The sequence below is a fragment of the Hylaeus volcanicus genome, chromosome 7, assembly GCF_026283585.1.
Source record: "Hylaeus volcanicus isolate JK05 chromosome 7, UHH_iyHylVolc1.0_haploid, whole genome shotgun sequence".
Lineage (NCBI taxonomy): Eukaryota > Metazoa > Arthropoda > Insecta > Hymenoptera > Colletidae > Hylaeus > Hylaeus volcanicus.
In genome coordinates this window covers 12,148,425-12,171,379 of record NC_071982.1, presented here as the reverse complement: position 1 = coordinate 12,171,379, position 22,955 = coordinate 12,148,425, and the positions used below count along the sequence as shown (strand labels likewise).

The 22,955-nt window shown below is 41.1% G+C and overlaps 2 protein-coding genes across 3 annotated transcripts in view; one reads left to right on the top strand and one right to left on the bottom strand.

The window, feature by feature from the left end:
* Positions 1 to 22,955, top strand: part of LOC128880023 (uncharacterized) — a 678,051-nt gene that overhangs the window by 170,806 nt on the left and 484,290 nt on the right. The window lies entirely within an intron of this gene.
* LOC128880032 (uncharacterized) lies at positions 12,690 to 14,526 on the bottom strand. Its single transcript, XM_054129669.1, has 2 exons — positions 14,308 to 14,526; positions 12,690 to 13,748 (listed from the first exon to the last, which is right to left on the bottom strand). Exons 1-2 carry the CDS (start codon positions 14,490 to 14,492, stop codon positions 13,445 to 13,447), a joined length of 489 nt encoding a protein of 162 aa, XP_053985644.1. The 5' UTR covers positions 14,493 to 14,526; the 3' UTR covers positions 12,690 to 13,444.

The window sequence follows — 22,955 nt, the reverse complement described above, 5'->3', positions numbered from 1 at the left end:
CAATCTTGAGTAGCTTATATTCAGTCGTAGGCCTAATATATGGATTCCCTATCACGTCTGACCTATTACAGACCCCAGTTACTTCCAAAATTGCCCTTTCCTTCTCCCTATTATACAATCACGCATTTCAAATCTCGAATTACACCCTACCATGAATAATTCAAATATTAACAATGGTGTATACCTTTTTCTATAATCGCAGACCTAACACAGTCTGAACCAATACGATCCTCAGTTCCCTCCAAGATTAGTCTTTCCTTCTCTCCAAAGTACACGCTCATACAGCGATCCTAGAGACCTCGAACGGCTAGGCGAGAAGTCTCGCGCATGCAAAACGAAGAAAAACAACGCGAAGGGTGGGTAAAAAAACGCGAATCGCGACAAATAATTTAATGTAATTAAAACCGGGTACGCGCTGTAATCCCGCTGACAAATTTAATTTCGGCGCTGGCGTTGTCCTCGCGAGCGCGCGGGAAAGCGCATTCCGCGTTCCGTTCTCGCCGGGAATTGTTCGTTCTCGCGCGTAAAATCGTCCCTGGAATCCGCACGGGGACTACCGATACAATTTAAAGGCGTGCTTTCGATGTCCAGCCACGATTCCGTCGACTGGGGGCTTCTCCGTCGGAGCGTCCTGGTGCACGTGAAAATTTAATTGGAAAGTTACCCTCGTCTGGCGAGCTCGCATATAACTAACTTGTCGCCGATAGTTCAGGCACTCTGGACTGAAACCCACGTGCGCCATTGTTGAAAAATTCCGTCGAATGTTAGGTAGCAGATGCAAATGGTACGTAAAATAACACGAGTAATTCTTCATGGACCCTAACTGGAGAGAGAACTCGGTGTTTCGTGGATATCTCTGAAATTATTGGGTTTACTCCAAAAGCAGTCGTTATCAAAAATAGAGATAAGGGAATCCTCTGCAAACAAAGGATAATAACTCTTTTTTCTCAGTGTCGGTAGTTTATTCGCAATGTAAAGTTAATGTTCTATACTTTGGTTTGTAAAGAAATGGAAGTACTTCTTTTCAGTTGTAGTTGGATAGAGCCTTGATGCTTGCAACTTGACAGCCATCGGGTCAAAATTGTCCTACCTCGTGTATCTCCACTTACAACAAAATTATTCGATTACTCCTTTCTGCATTAGCGCGTTCAGAAATCGGCTGCAACTCAAAGAGATTTATATTCCTCCTCGAACCCTTCGTCATCCCCGCTAACGCCAATAACAGAACAACGTATACAAAGTTCTCAACACCTCAGCTGCATTCTCAGTTGTCACGACGCGTCATTATCAGAGCCTAGCGAGCTGACACGCGACGACGACACGAGGTGTACTCGCGTTCCGTGCCTTCGAATGGGGTTCTCTGATTGCTTTTGGAGTTCGCGCGAGATACGTGGGATGAAAAGAGGGGACAGAAGAGGACGGCGCGGCGGTGTGGATGACAGCAGACATCCGACACATATTCAAGTGGTGTTGCTGGAATGTCTCTTTGATGACCAAATGCGACCCTTGGCGCTCCTGCTTACCAAATTTATGGTATCTAAAAGTTCCTACACCTCTTTGTAATGCCATCTTTTTAACCTATCGGTTGGAATTGTTGATAATAGCTAAGGTTGTTTTAAAACAATTTTTGTTTTATTATAGATTATAGTACTGCTGATTTCGTTAGTTGTAATATTGTTTTGCTAATTTCATTGTTTTAGTTGCGAATTTGTGTGTGGTGTTTTTTAGATGGTAAAGCTTGTGGTAATCTGGTTAAAAATTCAGCCATCTAGCGGTGAAATGACACAGCTATTATTGGCTAGAATTTTCCATGTTTAAATAAGAGGGTCCGTTATGGTGGTATTTACTAGTTTTGATATAATTCTAGTAGAATAGTTGATGAGGTTCGCAGTTTTTAAACACTACGCTAGATGGCTGAGTGCGTATCTTGTTTCTTACAAGTTTTACTAATCAAATGATCTTATACTACAAGATCAAATTGCATCTAAGCAACGGAGTAGAAGACAAGTCGTCCTCTAGAATCCTTCGGTGGTCTTTAACAGAGCGTACTTTTCAGTAAACTACTGTTTTTAATAACGGACATCTTTCAAACTTCTTCCAATAAAAGCTGATCATACACCATGTTTGAATGATCCAAGTATCAACTAACATTTTCTTGTTTGAAATTCTATTTATTAGAAATGAAAAATGTTCCTCTAAAGAATTTTAAGCTCAGAAGTTTCATAGATACTCCATCCTTAACCCGGTTATATGTCATTCAGTCTGTCTCTCTTGTAGCAAAACACCTACCTAAAGGATACCCACGACATAGTTTCGATTCCCAAGGCAGTATCCCTCTAAAGTTGAAATCATTTCCATCTTTATCACAAATTGACTCTTAGTTAAGATATTGCACCTCTCTGTGGCGTTGAACGTGGTGTAACTTTTACTCTGATAAAAGTAGTTTTGCTATCCATCTAATAGCAACCAAAACCAGAACGTCTATTTTCGATACAAAAACCGTCATTTCGGTTCAAGAAAAAAGGGTATAGATAAAATTCAAAAGTGTCCCTTAAATAATTCCAAGCCTCAGCATCCACCTTCCTTCTTACCCGGATTATTCGCCAGCTAAACCATCTCTCGTACAGCAAAACTACTCCGGAAAGAGCTTCGATCGTCAAAGAAGGATCTCCCTGGATCGTTTCCCTAAACACTGGCACAGCGTACGCACCAGTTCTCGGATGTACGTCGCGTGGAGTACGGAGCGAAGCGGAGAGAGCGTGTGCTGGCGGTTGAATATAGCGTCGCGGATGGGTCGATAACGCGCAACTCTCTCGCTCATCGCGGAGTCGCCAATGCCACGCTGTAGCGCTCCTAAGCCGAGCTTTCCTCTCATTCCGTCGTAAGCCCGCACTCTGGCACATCCATCCGCCGCCGCCACCTGCACCGACCGACCGACCGACCACCATACCTACCGCCGACCACTACCATTACCATCCCCGTTGTCGCTATTATCGCCAACGACAGCGTGACAAACACCACCCACGCCGTCGCCAGGAGCAGACCGTCGCTGACTGTCGTCGCGCGACCGCTGTCAATCCGAGCTTCACCGTAAGCGGACTTGTTCCGTATGCGAGGAATCTCGGCATTTCTCGTGCCCGAGTGAAGAGGGTCCGATCAGCATCCGATGTTCGACAGATGATACCTGGGGAGATAAACTTGTCGATGTCGGTGAAAAGAAACAAACAGAGTGGTGCAACGATTTTTGGGGATCCAGCGAAGAACTGATCACCTTTAACGAGCGATCTAGGGAAGATTAACTCGTCAACGTGTGCGAAAATAAACAGACCAACCGGCGCGAGGACTCATGTCGAAGGATCCAGTGAAGGGAAATCGATCGGTCAGTGCGATATAGACAAACTTATCGATCTGTGTCCATTGGTGTCGCGACTCTGTTCGAAAGATCCAGTGAAAAGGAGCACCGAGAGAGAAAGAAACAAACCAACCGGTGCAACGACTGATGCATAGTCGTGTCGGAGGATTCAGCGAAGGGAAATCGATTAATGTGATGATGCAGTGAAGAAACACTTATCAACACCTGTGACCTCTGCTTATTTCCAGTGCATCCATCTTCTTTTCTCTTCTCTAAGAATTCAGTTAATTCACCGATCGACCAATGGATACCCAACCTGTGATCAAGTGAAGATCCCACTGCATCCTCTAGTCAGAAATCTCTCTCAAGGTCGGCCTCGTGTCAGTCGCGGTTTTCTTACCGTGGACGCGTGCCTAGCGCGCGCGAGTGCGCCGCCAGGTGATTAACAGGTTGCTGTCACAGAGCCTTTGTTGTCCCGCGCGTCGACTCCCACGCTGGGATACTTTCCCGATCGCGGGAACAGCCCGCGAGTGATATCCTCGATTTTTAATCCTCGCCAGGGACGGATCAGGTCGATGGAGACTCGCGCGTGAATCGTGACGGTGGTCGGAGTGGTCTCGCGTGTGCGTGCTCGCGAGTAGAAGCGTCCTGTCGCGTTCAGGCGACGATCGACTACGAGGAGATGCTAGAGGAAGGCTGGACGAAGGTCCGATGCGTTCGAGGACGGTGGACGAGCGGAACGACGCCTAGTGAAAGTGATTTCGTCGACGATGGGAGCGACTGTGAGCTCGGACCGGTCGATGGGCCCATTTAAGCTCCACGTGCGATCTCTTGGAGCGGCGTAAGGGCCTCAGGCATGCGGTGCTCGCGAGTGCAGTAGTGTCGTGATCTGTGGTGACCCGAGAAATCTGTGCCGAAGATGAGAGGGTGTTCGGTGACCAGCGGTGGACGTCTTCGGACATCCGAGCGGGTCTTAACTCTTGCGCCGTGGCGCACTTAAACCGAATAAGGAGAGAAGTGTCCCGAGCAGGACCTGGTTGTGTAGATCGCGAAATAAATCTCTGGATACTTCAAGAGTGTAGCGGTGTTGTGGCTGCTACTGTGTCTACTATACTAAACCCTTCACCTGTGAGGGTCAGTCCTTCCTTCGAAGTTCAGAGCATAGTGCGCTAGGCAAGGTTCTGATTTATTCGTGATTCATTGGGATTGACCGCCTTAAGAAGAGGTCTAGTCGAGATGGTTGGTTGAATCGACATATATCTATGAAGTACCACTCTGAGTCTCCAATCTAAGTCTCCAGCATAGGTACAGAAGTTCAGTGACTTGGAAGCGAGTGGATACTGTTGTCTGTGTCATCTACGAGAAAGGTTCTTCCTTTCCTCTGATATACAGAGAATAGCTTGTTTGGCAACGTCAGAGCCTGATTTACTTGTGACGCATTAGGATTGACCACCCGAAGAAGTAGTTAAGTTGATATGGTTGATTAGATCGAGCTGTGAAGTCAACGCATAAATAGAATACTTTAAAAATGCAATGACTCGGAATTGAGGATTACAATCGGTTACTTCCACAGCAAGAGGGCCAATCGCTTCTTTTAATATACAGAACATAGTGTCTCGACCGATCTCAGATAGCCAGCCCAAAGATATTTGCTTCTAACTCGGTGAGGCTGAAAACCTAAAGAAGCCTCGTTCAGATCGTGCCACATAAAATTCCAAGTCTCCATGAGTACTCGAAAAATGCACTAACTCAGACCAGTCACTGTTAGACGACATCATCCCCTCTAACTTCCAAGAGGGTACCTAGCCGACAGAGTCCTATGTGAACAGGGTTCCTGTGGTACAGACTGAAAATCCCTCGAGTTAAAATCCACGTAAAATTCGCTACACAAAAAATACTCCGGAAGCTCGAAGCTTGTCGTCCCCGAGCACAATCTCTCTCAGCCCTCGACATCGGAAGGGTTAATCCCTCCGCGCGCGGAGGCTAGTCCGTCAGGCGACGTCAGACTCGAAAAGCGATCGTGTTGTCAGCGCGCGAGCGGGACGGGAGCATCGATCATCCCTGGGCCGAAACACGAAACAATTTCAGCAGTCTCGGCGTGTCCTCCGGAGTGAAAATCTCGCGTGGAAAGTGGTTGTTCTGGCATCGATTGCGTTTCACGGGTGAAAGTTCAACGCGCGAATCGACCAGTCGCGAGTTCGCGTACGCGACCGGCGGATGGTCGCGGGCTTCTACGAGCGTCTACGAGCGTCCGCGTCCTGACGCCGGCTACGACAGATGTTCCCTAGAACGGAGAAGTTGTGGACCGTCGAACGGGCCGGTCGTTCGACGATAACGAGTGTTGATCGTGGTTTCGTGGCGCAATTGAATTACCAAGCGGCGAAACATTAGTGCCCCACGGGAAAATGAGGAGGTCCTGTACGTTCTTCATGTCAAGGTAGGACAACTCGTGGACTTGCTCTTTGTTGTAACGGGTTAGGTCTGTTGTTTTGGTGTATTGGAAGAATCGTTTGCAAGGAATTATTAGGAGGGAATGTCCTTAAGTTTGGAGAGTCAAGAGTGGACTTTCAATATTATATGTTATGGGTGTAGGATAACGAAACGTCTTATACTTTTTAATTAAATCTTTTATTCAGAGACACTCGCGAAAGCCGCGTGTCTGATGGCCACGAATTCTCTTACAGAACTAAATTACGAACTAACCATTCGTTTGGTCACGCATTACAGACATTCTTTCTTCGTTCTCATTCGAACCAATAATTTAACATTCACTCAACACTGTCGCACAGCACGCACCTCCATCCATTCATCCAGCCGTAACACTTACTGGGCACCGTCATACCGTCACCAAAATATTTCATTATGAAGAATGTACCTACATCTTCATAAAAATACTGTTTCCACTAGGATAGAATACTTGTTGTATAAATGGTGTTCTGTCTAAATGATTCATGATTAGAAATCTCTATCAAAGAATCACTAGAAGACGTCAGTCGTAAAGTATAATTTCCTAAAAATTCGTAATAACAGTGATAAGACCCAAAAATGCTACCACACTCAGACTGTCCAAGGCTACATCCCCCAACAAATATTATTCCAAGTACTCCTCTCTATTATGAGATTCCTGTACTATCTACAATAAATACTCCATTATTAAAAGGACCTATCATACAACCAGATCGTCTCACCAGAACATGCTGCCATGAAGCATACCATTCTAAGAATTCACAATGAGTCCTTAGACCCAGGATTGCTATCAAACTCAGACAGTCCAAGACTACATCCCCCAACAAGCATTATTCCAAGTACTCCTCTCTATTATGAGATTCCTGTACTATCTATAATAAATACTCCATCACCAAAAGGACCTATCACACAACCAGATCATCTCACCAGAACATCTTACCATAAATCAAATCGCCCTAAGTCAATGAGTCCTTAGACCCAGTAATGCCATCAAACTCATACTATCCATAGCTACATCCCCTAGAAAATTCTCTTCCAATCATTTCACTAAGACTCCTATCCTCCAAACCATGCTTGCAATCTAAATACTCCCCAATTACAAAGATTCATCACCCAAAGACAGTCTTCTTACCGAACACATAGTTCTCCTCCCCCAATAAGTACCACTCCTTTCAAATATCCCATCAAAAAACAAAGAGAACATTTCGCCTTTCCATAGCACCACCTTTCCTGGCTTCGTTTTCAACCAAAAGTGTTTCAACTTGACTCAACCCCACTCGTCATCGAGTCCCCAGGAAGTCCAATCCGCCTGACGCGGAGCTTCTACCCCACTGGCTACGCAACTTTCTCCCACCCTCGTCTCTTCCGCATTCGCGATGGCCCCGAATGATAAATTTCTCCCTTTGGGCAGCGACCTATCCACCACGTACGCGGCCTCTCGCGTGAATTTTAATGGCGTCCCTCGTAACGGAGATAATCTAATGCGGCAGGCCAGCCGAAGAATCCAGCAGGACGCCACTTAAAAAGGTACACGCTGAAGATACGTGATTGCCGGCGACGCGTCGCTGGCTGGAGTTTTACTGGGCTCTAAGCGAGTGTTTATTGGTCGCGGGACGATAACGAGAGCCTTTATCGTCGGTGGTTTTGTTAATCCTCGAAGGTGGAGACTTCCTGTTTGTCTGGCGTCTACGTGCTTCCGCCTGGCGATGTAGCGTTACGGGATCCTCTTGGGAATATAGTTTCCAGCAGGAGGCGTCGTTACCCTCTGCTATCGGAACTCTCTGCTATCCGAATGGTTTATTTATGGGGAACACCTTTGTTACAATTTTGGGGATGGAATCTGCGCTCGGACGTAATAATGACGTTCAGGTGGGAGTAAGGGTTGATCTTGTTTGGGAATGTTATTTTGGATGGGAGAGGGTCTCTGTTATGCGGGGTTCTGTTATCAGAAGTCTCTACTAGCCCACTGCATCATCGTTGGGAAGGTTGGGTTGTGGCTTAAGAAAGCATTCAGTCATAACAAGGTGGAAGGAAACTAGTGCTTGAATACAGCGATGTCGTCGAATCGAAAATGTTTTTCGGGTACTTCTTGGGAATATTGCGAGGCTCTGTTATAAGAATTTTCTGCTAGCTAGGTAAAACATGTACTTGTGAAGTATACCTTTCTAATAATTTAGGGTAAATTCTCAAACTGGGGATGTATGTTATATAATATATTTTATTAATAAAGTCTTAGTCTTATTAAAGTACTGCTCAGTGTTTAGGGTATCAAGCTATTCAGATACCTTTCAATTCATTCAATTCAGTTCATTGAAAACACCATCAAATTATGTAATAAAGTGAACAAAATTTCTATAGTTTTTTTTATTGAGTATAAATACAATTCGTAGTTCGAACTTATGGAAGGTCTTAATACTTGAGACTTTATTCGAGAAACTCAATCTCAAACTGTATCTCTTGCTGCGCTGCATGAGGTTGTTAATCCATAATACAAACATTGAAGTCTCTCACAGCAAAATAAACGAAGTTTTAGAATCATGTTGAAGTACTTTAACGATTTAACGAAGAGAACCATTGGAACCATTACAAATATTACTTTCCAACAGTTTCCACCGATACAAATAAATTAAAATAGACTGACGAATGTCTTGAAATTTGTGACAGGGAGATATTTCGTTCCTCCAACGAGCCAAGTCATTCGTCTACGTTCGAGCGTCTCGAATAATCGTGGCGGACGAGAAAAAATCGAGTGACTCGAGCTTTTTCCGTGCGGTCGGGCTCCTGGTTGGGAGGCGACGCCATTAAAGAACGCCATGATTTATACCGAAGCTCGAGTCCCGTTTCGCCTTTCGCCAGGAATGCGTAATTTTTCGTGGCCGATTCCTGTCCGTCATAGAAGTTAAATGTCCACTCGGGTGGAGAGCGATGTGATTAATGTCCCCGACGGTTCCGTTCGGGCGGTTTTCGTCTTACGCAATCCGTGGAATGCGGACGGCAACGAAATTTAATGTCCGCGTGGCGGCGCGGTCTTGGGGGAGAATTTCTTCTTGCCCTGTAATTAGCTGGCACGGCGAGCGAGCACATTCAAAACGTCCACGGAGACGCCCGAAAGTCCAGCAAACGAGGAATCGGAATTACACTTTGTCTCGCTAATTGCCGAACAATCACTCGAGACGCTGCTATCTTTTTCTTGCTTCGAATGCGAGTCCTTCCATGTCATTGCCACACTCGTTGATTTTTATTTTTATTTTAGAAAATAACACGAAGAATTACGTTTCCAGTTCAGGAAACAAAAGGGAATTTAGTTCCTTTTTCGTTGGAGGAAACGAAAGTGAATTTATCTCTTCTTCGTTCTGAGAAATGAAAGTGAATTTAATTTCTGTGTCAATTTACGAAATAGAAATGAATTTGAATGAGTTTGTTTCTTATTTTAGGGAAGGAGAATAAATTCTTATTTCTTTTATATACAAGCTTGATTTCGTATTTGTTATTATGTCTACCACTATTAAATTCTTCTCTTCGTTTTTTCTTCTTTTTATTTGGGACAGATATTTCAGATAGATGGCAAGGTGAAAATGGACATTCTTATTAAACGAACATATTTTCTTTTTAATAAAAGTGTGCACCATACACCCACTGTAAAAATAATTCTTAAATATTGTGCCATAAAAATTCTTCCAAATTCACCTCTATAATATTCTGTATTAAATGCAGAAACCAACCAAGTCTGACTCCCCTTCAATTAAATCAAAAGGAATTCGATACGATTCATTTAACCCTCTATGGGCCCGTGTAACTTTCAGATCACACCCTAATAAATATATCGAGGTTCAAATGATATTATTTTACCAAATAACTTTAGTTTTTTCACAAGATGACGTATACATCTTAATTACATCATTTCGCTAATAACCAATAACAATATCGATGCCGCTTGACAGCACCATCAACCTGAAGTATCAAACTAACTTCCCTTGCAAGTTGTCCGCAGAAAAAAATTCGGCCAATGGAAGGTTAATATCTTCACTGAAAATAATAAAGAAATTGGAATGGACAAGATAAAAAAGTATATACTTTATAGTTTCATTACTTATTATTAATTTTCCTCTGCAACTGCCTCATCTAATATATAGTAAATCAACAAAGGGCACTTATATTTATGCATAAATTACTCCTGAAATAGAAATCATAGACACTGAAAAGTACAATTTCCAATAACAATATAGCAAAGGACAACTTTCTCCCAATGCTCTTCAAAGGTAATTTACACGAGCTATTAAATTCGCTCTTCACGATCGACCTCGTTCCAAAATCAAAAGGTACGAGTTAGTTAGGTCCCCCGACCAATCCTCCAGAGTTTTCCGTTCCACATTTCCCAATTCGAAAGTACACACAATTCTGAACGCCGGCGATGGATAAGGGAGGGCCGCGGGAGAGCAGCGGGGCATTTGCAACTAGCTCGGTCGCGTTGGAAATTTCACGATGGCGGTAAATTCGAGGGGCAAACGAAAAGTATCGTGTACCAACGCGGATCGTTTGCTCTTGGCTGGTAATATTTCGTTTGAAAGCGATCGGCGTGCCCGTTCCCGTGTAAGTGGACACTGAGAAAACAACGAGGACCGAGCAGTGGCCACTTTGAAACCGGACGCTTGCAACTAGCAATGACAAGCGACGCTTTGGTTACTTTAAACAAACAAACGGGATCAAAGAAGCAGGTGCCGCGTCTACAATATTTATTCGTTGGTTATTTGTTGGATCTTTCGTGTTTAGGCTGCAGGAGGTTCCTTCCTGGAAATGGATGACAAAAGGTGTCCAGAAGAGGCGATGTGCGAATGATCAGGGATGTCTTTTGACAGGGTACATTGTTTTTTGATCGCCTGACGTTGGAATCCGGTCGGGAATCTGTCTCTGAGGCGATTAGGTAGAGGGTAGTTGGGAGTGAAGAGTGCTGATGGATTAGAGACTAAGAGTCCGATTGGAGAGGTTTCTGTTATTCGTAGACCGAGGGTTTTTTGGTTTTGTTAAAGTGAGCTTATTTTAATGGGGGTTTGAAGCGAAGATGGAATTATTGATAATGCTGGAAAATAAAGGCTACAGACAAATTAGAGGGTTGGGGAATGGTGATGCTTTCTGATGCTTGGGTTGGAAGGTCTTGGTGGTTGCTTTAGTAGTAGGCTATTTTAGATAGAGTTTACTTTCGAGTACACCATCCTGTGGTAGCGTGGTTTAATTGTTTAACGATTTATTTTTTTAGTAGAGGAATAGTTACGAGGAGGAGCACTTTTTGAGGATTTTTTTTCGCAGTGGACACGTATAAAAAATTTGCAACTAAATAACGATGTTTCTGTTTATGGTATAATCTTGTTATACTTGTTTGTAGAAATGGGTTTTAGTTTGGGTTAAACGAAAATAAAAATTGATATTTATTGGTGGAAATTTAAATGTGAAGATTTTTCGAGGGTTGTCAGGTAATCAGTCGTTTCGTCATATATGCTACAACAAGCTTCTGAATTCATATTCTTTAAAATCTAATACAATCGTATTTCACTCATCTTACTTATTTCACAAGCAAAAGTATTTTTATTCAGACGTTCTGATTCTGATTCTAATCATCTTCAGTACTAAAAAAAATAATTAATCGTGGCAAGAAAAATTAATTATTCTAATGAAACAGTAGTTTACTTTAAGAAACTAAGTTTAAAGAACAGGTAACATGAACTGGAAACACGAGTGTAAAAAGATGTTGCTTGTGAAGAAAAATAGATAAAAATACACATACTTTGTAACTCAATGAATATTAAATTGGAGTAAACTTTGATGTAACAGTGTGGATGATGGAAGCTTTACTCTAACAAAGTATTGGCTTTCGGTTCAATATTTATATAGTTAAAGTACGTATTTAAATTTTCTTTAAGTTATCGCCACGATTAATGCTGTACGTCACTTGTTTTTCATATAGAAGAACGTCTGTTTAATATAAAAGTTAATACAAAAGTATACGATATACTTTCCTTAATCACTCTATTACCATTGAAACCCATTGTGTATAAATAAAAATAATAATAATTTTGTCTCGTCCACACAAAATTTCTTAAACTAAGCTAGAATTTTACAAAAACGATTCACAATTTTCACCGTACCAAAGATGCATCAGCTCGAAATCTAAACACCCAAATAAAAACACTTTCAAAGAAGCTTCGAAGAAATCGACTCGAATTTTATTTGATTAACAAGCCTCCTTCGATCATTCCAGAAATTCTCAGACAATTACCTTTTTGCTCGTCGCCCAAAAACCAATACAGGAGTGTAGTGCGTCTTGGCAGAGTCCGCGATGCGTGCGCTGGTGCTTTCGCTCAGCTGGTGGCCCCCGCGCGAAAATCAATCAAAATCGGAACGTCATCGCGGAACGTCGGGGCACGCGAGACGAGGTGCGTGCGCACACCTAACCCGAACCGACTGTATCGGAGTATCGAGGCTTCGATTTTGCGTTTTCCGCGACAGAGGAGGCGGCAAATTTTCGTAATAACGTCACGTACAGAGAACCGTCGGTCGATGGATCAAAGAAGGAAGCTCGGTAGAGGCCCCCCCCCCCCCCTCCAGCAATTCGTGCTTTTAATTTAGCTCACGAACCATTTGGCCTCCGGCTGCCAGGGCGAACGTGTCCGGGTTATCCTTATACAGAAATAACAAGAAAGCGCCCGCTTGCTGAAATTCGCAGCCTACTTTTCAAAATGAAATCTTGCGCCCGCATTCCCCTGGCCCACCGTTTTATTGCAGCCGGCTGCAGCGACTCGTACCGCGCAACTTTCGAGTACACCATCCTGTGGTAGCGTGGTTTAATTGTTAAAAAAATTTATTTTTTTAGTAGCGGAATAGTTAGAGGTGGAGCAGTTTTTGAGAATTTTTTTTTCGCAGTGGACGTGTATAGAAAATTTAAAAAAGAATAATAATTTTTCTGTTTGTGGTGTAATCTTGTTATACTTGTTTGTAGAAATGGATTTTAGTTTGGGTTAAAATAAAAATTGATATTTATTGGTGGAAATTTAAATGCGAAGATTTTTCGGGGGTTGTTTAGTATATTCTCAATTTTCGAGAGAATCAATGACGTGTAATCCTTTAATTTAATAACGATACGTGTAGTGTTTTGTTAAATTTTTTAATCAATGGGCTGAAAACGTAGCGTAAGTTTTGTGCATATAATACGCATATTCCTAAACGTGTGATATAAACAAAGACTGCTTCTTACAAAAGTACTTCAACTTTGATAGACGCTATGTTCATTTTATAAACTTAAGTAAAACCTACGAATAACAAATTCTAAATTGAGTCAATTGTAACACACAGGGTACAATAGTGAATAACTCATAGGAACAAATTCTAATTATGATGCACGTGGCTTACATTAGTGCAGTTTGATTAAACATAACAATTACAACGAAGGAACTACGAATGGTTAACTCCAAAATTACAAAACTCTAAAGCGACACGTTCAAATTGTCAAAATCAAATTAAAAAGATTAATAATGAATGGGCAAATGAATGCTGTAAGCATAAATAAATTGTTCAGGTTCGTAAACATGATTCGAGAAGGTAATTAACGTAAAGTTTACTGTAAAAATCATTATTTTAGCGGTGTTTCGGTATCGTTAAACCGTACTCTGCGTCGCCGACGAGATTGCAAATTCGAACCTTTAACGTCGCTTGGATGTGTAGCGGAAACGTCGAAACTGTCATCGCCATGCTTTCGAAGAACGCTCGCGTGGAATCGGACGTGTTGTGCTTTTTCGCCTCGTTTTTGCCGTTCTGGGCGCCTGACAGCCGTCTCGACGGCATGTTCGCGTCATTTTGGCGATTTTCCTTCGGAGTTGCAAAGAAAGAGTCGGACAACGCCGACTGTGGCTCCTCGTCGATGGACGATATCTCTTGAAACCTGTTATAGCATCAAAGTATTTTTATATCGATTCCAATCCTTCGAACAAACATTATTTCTCATTTTTAATTATAGTTCAATTTGAGGGGGAATTTTAATCTGAGTGTAAAAGGAGAAGCAACTGTTTAAAATTCTATTTTATATTCCTATTTGTTACAATACTGTTTGGAACTTGCGAAGTGATTTTATTATTTCGAGTAATAGATTCTAATGTTCTATTATTTTAAATAAGGCGGAAACACCAATAGAGACACTACCGATTAATATAATTTTAAATAAGTAAAATGTGGCAATTTTGTTTATAAATACTAGTAATTGCCATCTATAGTATAAATTAAGAAACAAACCTTTCAAGTAAATATTCCAATTCAAACTAGATCCGTACACAACTGAACGTAGAGGCAAGAAATTAATTTCTACACCTAATATATCATATATTCATCGATACATACTTCTGAAATTCTTTCTTCCAAGCATAAAAAAATTCTTGAAGTTGTTAAACCATACTTCCCATCGATTAATCGCTGTAATACCTTTATTATACTCTAATTCCACGCACCTTCGGACATTAGCTTCCATCGATTTCGTCTCGTTAGCAGAGTTGGCGTCCTTCTGGCTGCCCATGCTCTTCCTGGTCCTCGGCCCCGAGATGGTGCGATTGGTCCGCGCGATGGAGTTGGACGCCACCGTGGATACGGTGCCCTCTGTCTCCGAGGCCGTTGATAGCTGAGATACAGATCTCATGGATCGTTTCCCATTTTCTTTCGGCGAGCTGCAGTTGCTGCTCGCGCAGCTGTTGTCGTTCGACGCGTTCAACCTGCGTAGCGAATTCTCCCTCAGTCCCCGCTTGAATCGCGAAAACGAGCCGAGGCTTTCGCGAGGTTACGCAAACACGCTCGCCACGGACTAAGATTAGAGCTTTCGGTCGAACCACGCCGATCGGAATCGCGCTTTTTGAGGTCGTCACGGATCGTCGATAGGGCATTTTAAAATAGGAACGATTATAGCGTTGCGCATCGAGCAATTTATCAGAGATGGGAATTTATTTAGGGTCTTCAGGCTTTCAGGTTGGCAACTGTGGTAGATAGAATAAAAGAATTATGTGTCGAAAGGAGTGGTATAATATTTCTGAGACAGTCTTTGTTTTTCTTAGAAATGAATATCGAAAGAAAGAGGGATTTTTTTCCTGATGGGTATAACGGTAATTAATTATTGGTAATTAATTACTATTGTATGTCTATTTTTCTTGTTTATACGTAGATAACAATGATTTTGTAAGAAAAAGAGCCTGATTTTTAATTATCTACTTTACGAGTGAAAGAAAGTGAAAATGATTTCAAATATTTCAGGGAGTAGCGCCATTATTTTCAATATTTCCAAACGTAACACTATTTTCAAATGTTATTAGCAAAGTCTCAATTGCAAGAATTAAACAATTTTATTTACAAAATTGCGCAACAATTTAGAATAAAATAGGCCATTTTCTATTTGAAATATTATTTCACCCATCTCTGATAAAATCGTCTTACCAACGAACGTGTTGAATCTGCTGAAAAGTTACATAAAAATTGTTAATATGAACTTCCGTGTTGAGTTCCGGAACGCACCTATTTCTCGTTGAAGCTTACAATCGAGGTTTATTTTTTTTTTTACGTTGAACGCATGTGTTTGAGAGCAGACATTGTGATGCCAGATGTGAATGTTATAAATAGTGAGACCGGATTTCCTCCGAGCAGTTAAATATCAGTGTTTCGTACCGATGAGAAAAATAACGTTTGTTCTTAGCACCTTTACCACTTCTATCGCTGTTAATAAGTGTACACAATTATTGATGATTTTCGAAGTTCGATTCGCTTGACGATAAAATTTGGCAAATGCGACAAATTCATGTTTTTAAAAGATTCTATAGGAAGTTCTATTCCTAGTTTTTTAAAGCCAGGTTAGTTAATCATAATAAATCATGGATTTTTAGGTACATGTTATTGTGATATAATTAGAATATAAAGAAATGGTAATAATTTTACTAGGAGTAGTATTACAGAAAATAGAATATTTTTCATTATACTAAAAGAAAAATATCAATAGAGTCTTTAAAATTTGTGAAAGTTATATTTATCTTAGAAACACTGTAATTTCATTTAGTTTTTACGATTGATTTGGTTGTACTTGGATACCCTGTGGAGATTTACTGTAGATTGAAACAATTGATTCAAAATTCGCGACGGTTACAATGTCATCGAATTTTTGATTGAAGTTTCGTCAATCGATTTTTGCTACTCACGATGCCACAGGCAAAAAACCAAGATTGTGCACGGATCTCAGGCTCTTCCTTCTCCCCTGGCATTCCTTGATGCTCTGCCACCTTTTCTTCACCAGTTCCACTGAGACAAAGTTATCGAAATCAATACCAAAACATTATTAAGTATTTTTCACTAATTTATATTCAACTCTTTTCTTTCTTATCAGCTTCGAGGCAATTATATTTTTCTAGCCAAAGTACTCGAGATAAACTTTCCATATCTGGTCCATTAATTCATACATACGTATACAAAATTCTCTAAAACTATCAGCTACCCAGCTCAATTTGTTTACAAGTTACAAAATTCAGAATTCCCTCCAAAGTATGAAGTAACCAAGAACTCAATTCATCTCATCACTTTAGTTCACAACAAAACTATCTAAGCAAAGTTGTGGTCTCTACCTGGTGCATGTAATTTCTCAGCAATAGCTTCCCATAGGTTCTCCACCATGTAGTCCTTATCAGATTGCGCATTAGAGTTGTAAAGCGCAGGATTGCACTTGACCAACTCGATCAGCTGTGCGTCGTCGATGTCGCACTGGCTTTCTTTAATGCTTCTCCTGGATCTCGACATTTTATCGCGTGGAGGATAGGCGAAGTATTTGGATCGACGATGATTGATCTCTATGACCGAGTCAAACAGTTACGATGACAGCGAGACAATGGAACGTTTCCCGTGCATTTTTGTTCTCGATCGCCTTCACTCTGTTTAGCCACTTGGCAACGAGGGCTCGAAGTGTGTCGTAAATGCAGGATGAGGCTGCGAAACGATGCATTTCACGAGTGAGTCGTGAAGTGAGCATTAATAAGGCGCATCTTCAGTCGCAGGTGGAGATTTTTCAAGCACGTGCACTATTGTGTCACGAGTGCAACTGAGACGAGGGAAAAAAGCATTTCGTAACACCTGCAGAATGTTGAATCTGCCCTTTCATTCTTATTTCAAGCATATTTAAATTTATTGAGAGGGGGGTGAAACATTATTAAAAATAAAAAAAACATTGCTGAGAATATTCAGTGACTGTGACTGAAATTCAATATTAAAATGCAGTATTAAAAATATCACTGTGATTAATATTCTATGGGAAAAATATTATAATTTTGATTGCTATTCAAATTGTTCGATATTAAAAATATTGATTCTGATATTGAATATCAGAAATATTATTGCAATTATTATTCAATGCTAAAAATATTGCAGCTATTAATATTAAATATCAAAATATCACTGTGATTAATACTAAAAATGAAATATTAATAATACTGCGTAGACTCTGAATGAATATATAATAATAGATACTTTTCCCTGTGATTTTTTTACAATTGCCAAACAAAAGAAGTAACTTATTCGCTAGTTCTATTTATTTTTCACTTTCGAACGGATCCCCTTGCACAATCACAGCGAATCCGCCTGGACTTCTGCGCGGAGTTGCTTCTTATGAAACACTATACCGCAGACACACGATATTGCAGACACCGCTGCGTTGTATTGCTAACTATTCCAAGGCCTTTATAAACAATTCTCCAATAGGGACCACCGCTGATGGATCACTGGTATTGTCGACTTGCAAATCTGTAATCTCTCGTGCTCCACTCCGGTACTATGAATTAGGTTTCAACCACATTTCGAATTCTATGCAAACGAGGCTCCCGTGAATCCTTGCAATATTCTACGTTCGAATCACCTGACGGTAACATGTCTTACAGTTACGATCGAACCTCCGTCAATCTTTCTTCGTTTACAATAAACCAGTCCGACACTGTTCAGCTCTGCTTCTCGTCCTACATAATTCATTTCTACCACTCTGCATCCCATGAATCTGCTGTGTACACTGTCTGAAATTGTCCATGCCCTTCGACAATACTAAATAGATAGTAAATACTAAATAAAATAATTTTATGAGGATTTGTAGTTCGTTGAAAGTCGAGGAATAAAAGTAGTTGAAAAAATGTTAGAACGAACGTAAGTGGTATGAAATATTTAAATTGAATAATTTATTATTTTCTATTTCTACGAGTAACAAGATAGAATCAGTCGTACCAGCTCGGTTTGGGAGTGAGAGTTATTTCGATACCAAAAGTAATTCTGGAACAAAATCAAATAAAACACACATCTAGAAAGATGTCTTATATTGTTTTCGTGTCTTCGATCGACCACTCTAGTTTACGTTTTAGAATACCCTCTGTACGATCGTGGTCTTGGCTTGTTCTACATACGCAAAGCCGTTACGTTGAAGTGGAATACGTCAGGTAATCTTCTTAGGACGAAATTGCCAGCACGCGGACATCATCACCGTTATTGCGAACGAGATTAGCAATTTTCTATTCACGTCAAAGGCGATTAGCAAAAGCTGTGAATTTTTGTTTCGCCTCGAACACTGTAATACTAACGCGCTTGGGATCAGATTGGCGGAGGATTACTCGAATATTCTCTCCGTGTTACGTTTTACTTAGTCACTACATAATTTACGTATCTGTTCGATGAATTGGAATTATTATTCGGCTACGTTGTAGTGTCTTCAAAATTATTGTTAGGTAGTTCTTATTTTATATTTGTCAAGATTACTTTTAATTTGTACAATATGTCTGATATCAATGATGTAATTTTGTTGTTGCAGAATAGTGACTTAAGTAGTTGTTGTTATTTAGACTCTAAAGTATTTCAGTTTAAATAATGTTTTTGATATTAAAGAGAGGAGCTGTTGTAATGCGATGACTTAAACTCCCTTTATTTTCACATGGATTATAGCACACGTACCTGGATTTGAGTAAAATCCTTGGTACCATAGTTGGAAAAATGATGACTTAAACTCTCTTTATTTTCAAATGGACTGCAACATATTTGAATCTAAATAATATTCTTGGTACCATAAGTGGTATTGTGAAACTGCAAAATCATGACTTAAACTCCCTCTATTTTCATATATATTACAACATATCTGAGTTTCAGTAGCATCCCTATCATTCAAGCTGATATTTCACTCTTTCCAAATGATGCTATAAACTCTTACTTTCACGAGGCGTGGAACATATTTCCATTTGAATAAAATCCCTGATTTTAAAAGGGGGGGATGTTGATGCTGCAATATGATTACTCATGAATTTGAGTAAAATCCTTCAAATTGATGACTTAAACTCTGTCTATTTTCAAATGGACTGCAACATACTTAAATTTGAATAACATTCCTGGTACCATAATTGACATTATGGAACTGCAAAATCACGACTTAAACTCCCTCTATTTTTAACTGAACTCCAGCATACCTGAATTTGAATAAAATCTCTGGTACCCTACTTGACATTATGACACACCGAAATGATGACTGAGACTCCCTCTATTTTCAAATGAACCACAACATACTTAAACTTGACTAAAGTTCCCGGTATCGTGTCATTACCCTGCCTGCCACAAGAAAGGTTTACCATCAACTGGAAGAATCCTCAATTGAAGATTTTAAAAACTCCCCACAATTACTATCAAACAATATCAAACACGACGCGATGAAAAATTCCGCACTCCCAATTCAGCCCGAAGAAAGCTACCTATCGATTCATTATTCAAACCAACCTATCCAATACCCAGCCTATTTTCATCCGTCTAACCAACAACTCACCCAACATAAAAATTCGCCTAGTTCGGACCGTTCGCAGTCCTCCAACGAAATAAATACGCTCGCTGGTAATAAACAGTGAGCCGTGGGAGGGGCGTCAAAGGGATCCCGGTGCAACGTGCGTAATCAGGCCACGGCTCAAAGATACGTCAGACAGTCAACGTCGTCAAACGAATCGCGCTTTAATCACGTAATTGGCCGTAACTACGTTTCAGCCAGCGTTACGTCCTGTGAAGAAGCAACGTCGGAGCGAGGGAGGAGGATGGTAGGAGAAGAACAACGCTATCTAGCTGGTGGAGTCCCGGGGCCGACGGAAACGGATAAGGACGGGCTAGATGGTGTGGGTGGATGACGGCATTATGGCGTAGCCTGCTTCTAATGGCATAACTCGTTGACGAGATTATAATCAGCCGGCAGACATTAAAGCTGGAGGGACACCGGCGGTGCGCGCCAAGGGCTCAACTTTTCCTAGCTAAGTCTGCAAGCGTGCACGCACTCATACACGCCGTGAGGATGGTCCATCCTGTCGCCAGGGTGTGCCACGACGAAGATAACAGTCGTACGTTTGTAATGGCTTTGTTCATCGGCTGGAGATCCTCCGAAACCGAGGGTTTGCGCGGGCTTTTCCGTTAATCGCGTCAGCCCACTCGCCTTTGATCCGGGCTTACCCGTAAACATCCTTTTATTGAGCCTTCGTTAGGGGCCATCACGTGAAACTGCAGCAACGTTGTAAACCCGCAGGCACAAAGGGCCCCGTCAGGGGAGAGAGCGAGAAAGAGAGAGGGAAAAAACGCAACTACCTCTGGAACACCGGTTTCCGGTTGGTTTCGCGTTTTGATTAAAAAGTTTCCGTCGGCCAGGTAGCCTGTCCGGTTAAGTAGCTCGTTAATTTCGACACCTTCAAATTGAATCTGCTTGAAGCGCACCCGGGGTATCGGGAAGTTAATCTCGTTTGGCAGGAACGGTGGGATTGGATCGATTTGGAGGGACGATGGTACGTAGCGGGGTTTTTATTGGTGCTCGAGTTGGCGTTACTTGCGTCGAAGGAATTCTGGGCATTAATTATTTTTTGACGGGGAAGGTAGCTTCGACTACAACATGCTCAAATTTGAATAAAATCCTCGGGTTTATTGTTGACATTATGGTACTCCGAAACGATGACTGAAATTCTCTGTTTTCATACGAACTGCAACATATTTGAATTTGAATATAATTCTTGGTACTTTGCGTTATGATACTGAAAAATGATGAGTTAAACCTCCCTTGTTTTCATATATACTACAACGTAACTGAGCTTTAATAATATCCCTATCATTCAAGCTGATATTACACTCTTGCAAAATGATGCTATAAACTCTGACCAGGAGTGAAACATATTTCCATTTGAATAAAATCCCTGATATTACAAGAGGGAATGGTACTGTTGCAATATGATGACTTAGACCTCTTCTATTTTCATCTGAAGAATAGCATACTTGCAGTTGAATAAAATTCCTAGTATCAAAGTATTGGAAAATGGCGACTTAAACTTCCTCTATCTTCATACGAACTGTAACATATTCGAATTTGAATAAAGCCTTTGGTATCGTACTTCGCGTTGTGATAATGCAAAGTGATGACTTAAACACCCCCTATTTTTATATAAACTACAACATATCCGAGTTTCAACAATATTCCCACCGTCACCAGGCTTCCAACACATGTCAATTTGAACAATATCTCCGAAGATAGACATGTTTTCTGTTGCCATGTGATGACTTGAGCCATTCACTGCCAGGCAAATTTAAAGCATTTTGCCTTGGGCGCCAAGATTTAAGACAGGTGTGCAATGTAGGTTATTATTTTGATATCAAAACATGATATTAAATTTCTTCAAAAGGCTATAAACTTATCCCTTGAGTAATTGCAATCAATTTGAACTACGAGACATCTCTCTATTTTCATATAGGCAGTAACTTTTTCAACTTTGAACAAAATTCCCTGACCGTGAAGACCAGCGTCCCACCATCTGCAAAACGATGATACCTTACCTATTCTCGCGCGAACTTATTCGAATTCGAACGAACTCCCTCGCATCGACTACGAAACTGATCGACTCGGAACGACCCGAAAGTCATCGATCGTCGAGGAATCGTTCAGCATTTACGGTTGCTCCTTTCGCGAGATACAGAAAAGCTTCTCCAGCTCGGCGTTGCCCTAACAAGTCTTTCGATTATTCCGGGACGATTCCCGGCGCCGCTATCGAGATCCCACGAATCTGATTCGCGAGTTTACGATTTCGTGCTCGGGAGTTAGCGCAGCCCTGCTTCAGGAGGCGGAGGAAGATGAAGAAGAAGTTGTAAACCCGTGCTTAAGCCGCGCGATAAAAACTTTCGAGGGCATGGCCGTATTTCCGGCCCTCGTCCAGCAACAACTGGATAGAGGGATGAAGGTAGCTTCATCCCTCCATCCAGAAACGGAGGGAGGAGAGCGATGGTGGAAGCTTCGCGAGTAGACAATGAAAAAGATGAACGCATGGCGGTGAATCTTTTTCGTTTGTAACGTCATTGCGACTCGCTTAAAGCAAATTGGACGGTGCACGGTTACCTGTAATCTCTCTTTGGTCTTCTCGGATCCAGAACTACCTGGCCATGTTGATTTTACCTTAATAATTCGTTTCTTGGAACTGGAAACGGAATGAATGTGGGTGGAAGAAGAGCTGGCTGAATTAATGAGCAATTGAAAATGGAACGTTTAATTGCACGTTTTAGGTTATTTTTCGCTTTTTAAGAGTTTGAATTTTTTGTGGAGATTCGTTGGGGTAGGTAAGGGTAATTTTAAGGTGTTGGCCAATTTTGGATCCCTCGAGGTGGCTGTTAATTATTCTTGATTCTTGAGGTTCAAGTATGAAATTTTCATTGTTCATCCTGGTTGAGGTTGCACCTTTTACTGGAAATCTTTTAATGGGTTCTGGAAATGGCTTGGTATGTAGTAATCGATTTCTGGAAGTATAGTGGACAGTGGGTTAATACTTATAAACCTCGATACTTTTACAAACACTGCAACATCTTAGGATTTGAATAAAATTTACCAAAACACGAATGTCATTTTGTTATTGAAAAATGATGACTTAAACCCCTCTTGGTTTTATATTCGATACAACATATTTCAATCTAAATAATATTTCTAGCATCAAGGGACGATCCTGATGTAACATAAATATTTAATAAATATTTGTCGGGTAACATCATATAAAATGGAATTATTAATTAATTCCCTTGAGTAATTGCAATCAATTTGAACTACGAGACATCTCTCTAT

Coding starts and splice junctions, on each gene's coding strand:
- LOC128880032 (XM_054129669.1), bottom strand. CDS start 14,492: ATGAGATCTGTATCTCAGCTATCAACGGCCTCGGAGACAGAGGGCACC. Junction 13,749..14,307: donor ATGGAAGCTAATGTCCGAAG/GTGCGTGGAATT, acceptor ATGCTATAACAG/GTTTCAAGAGATATCGTCCA.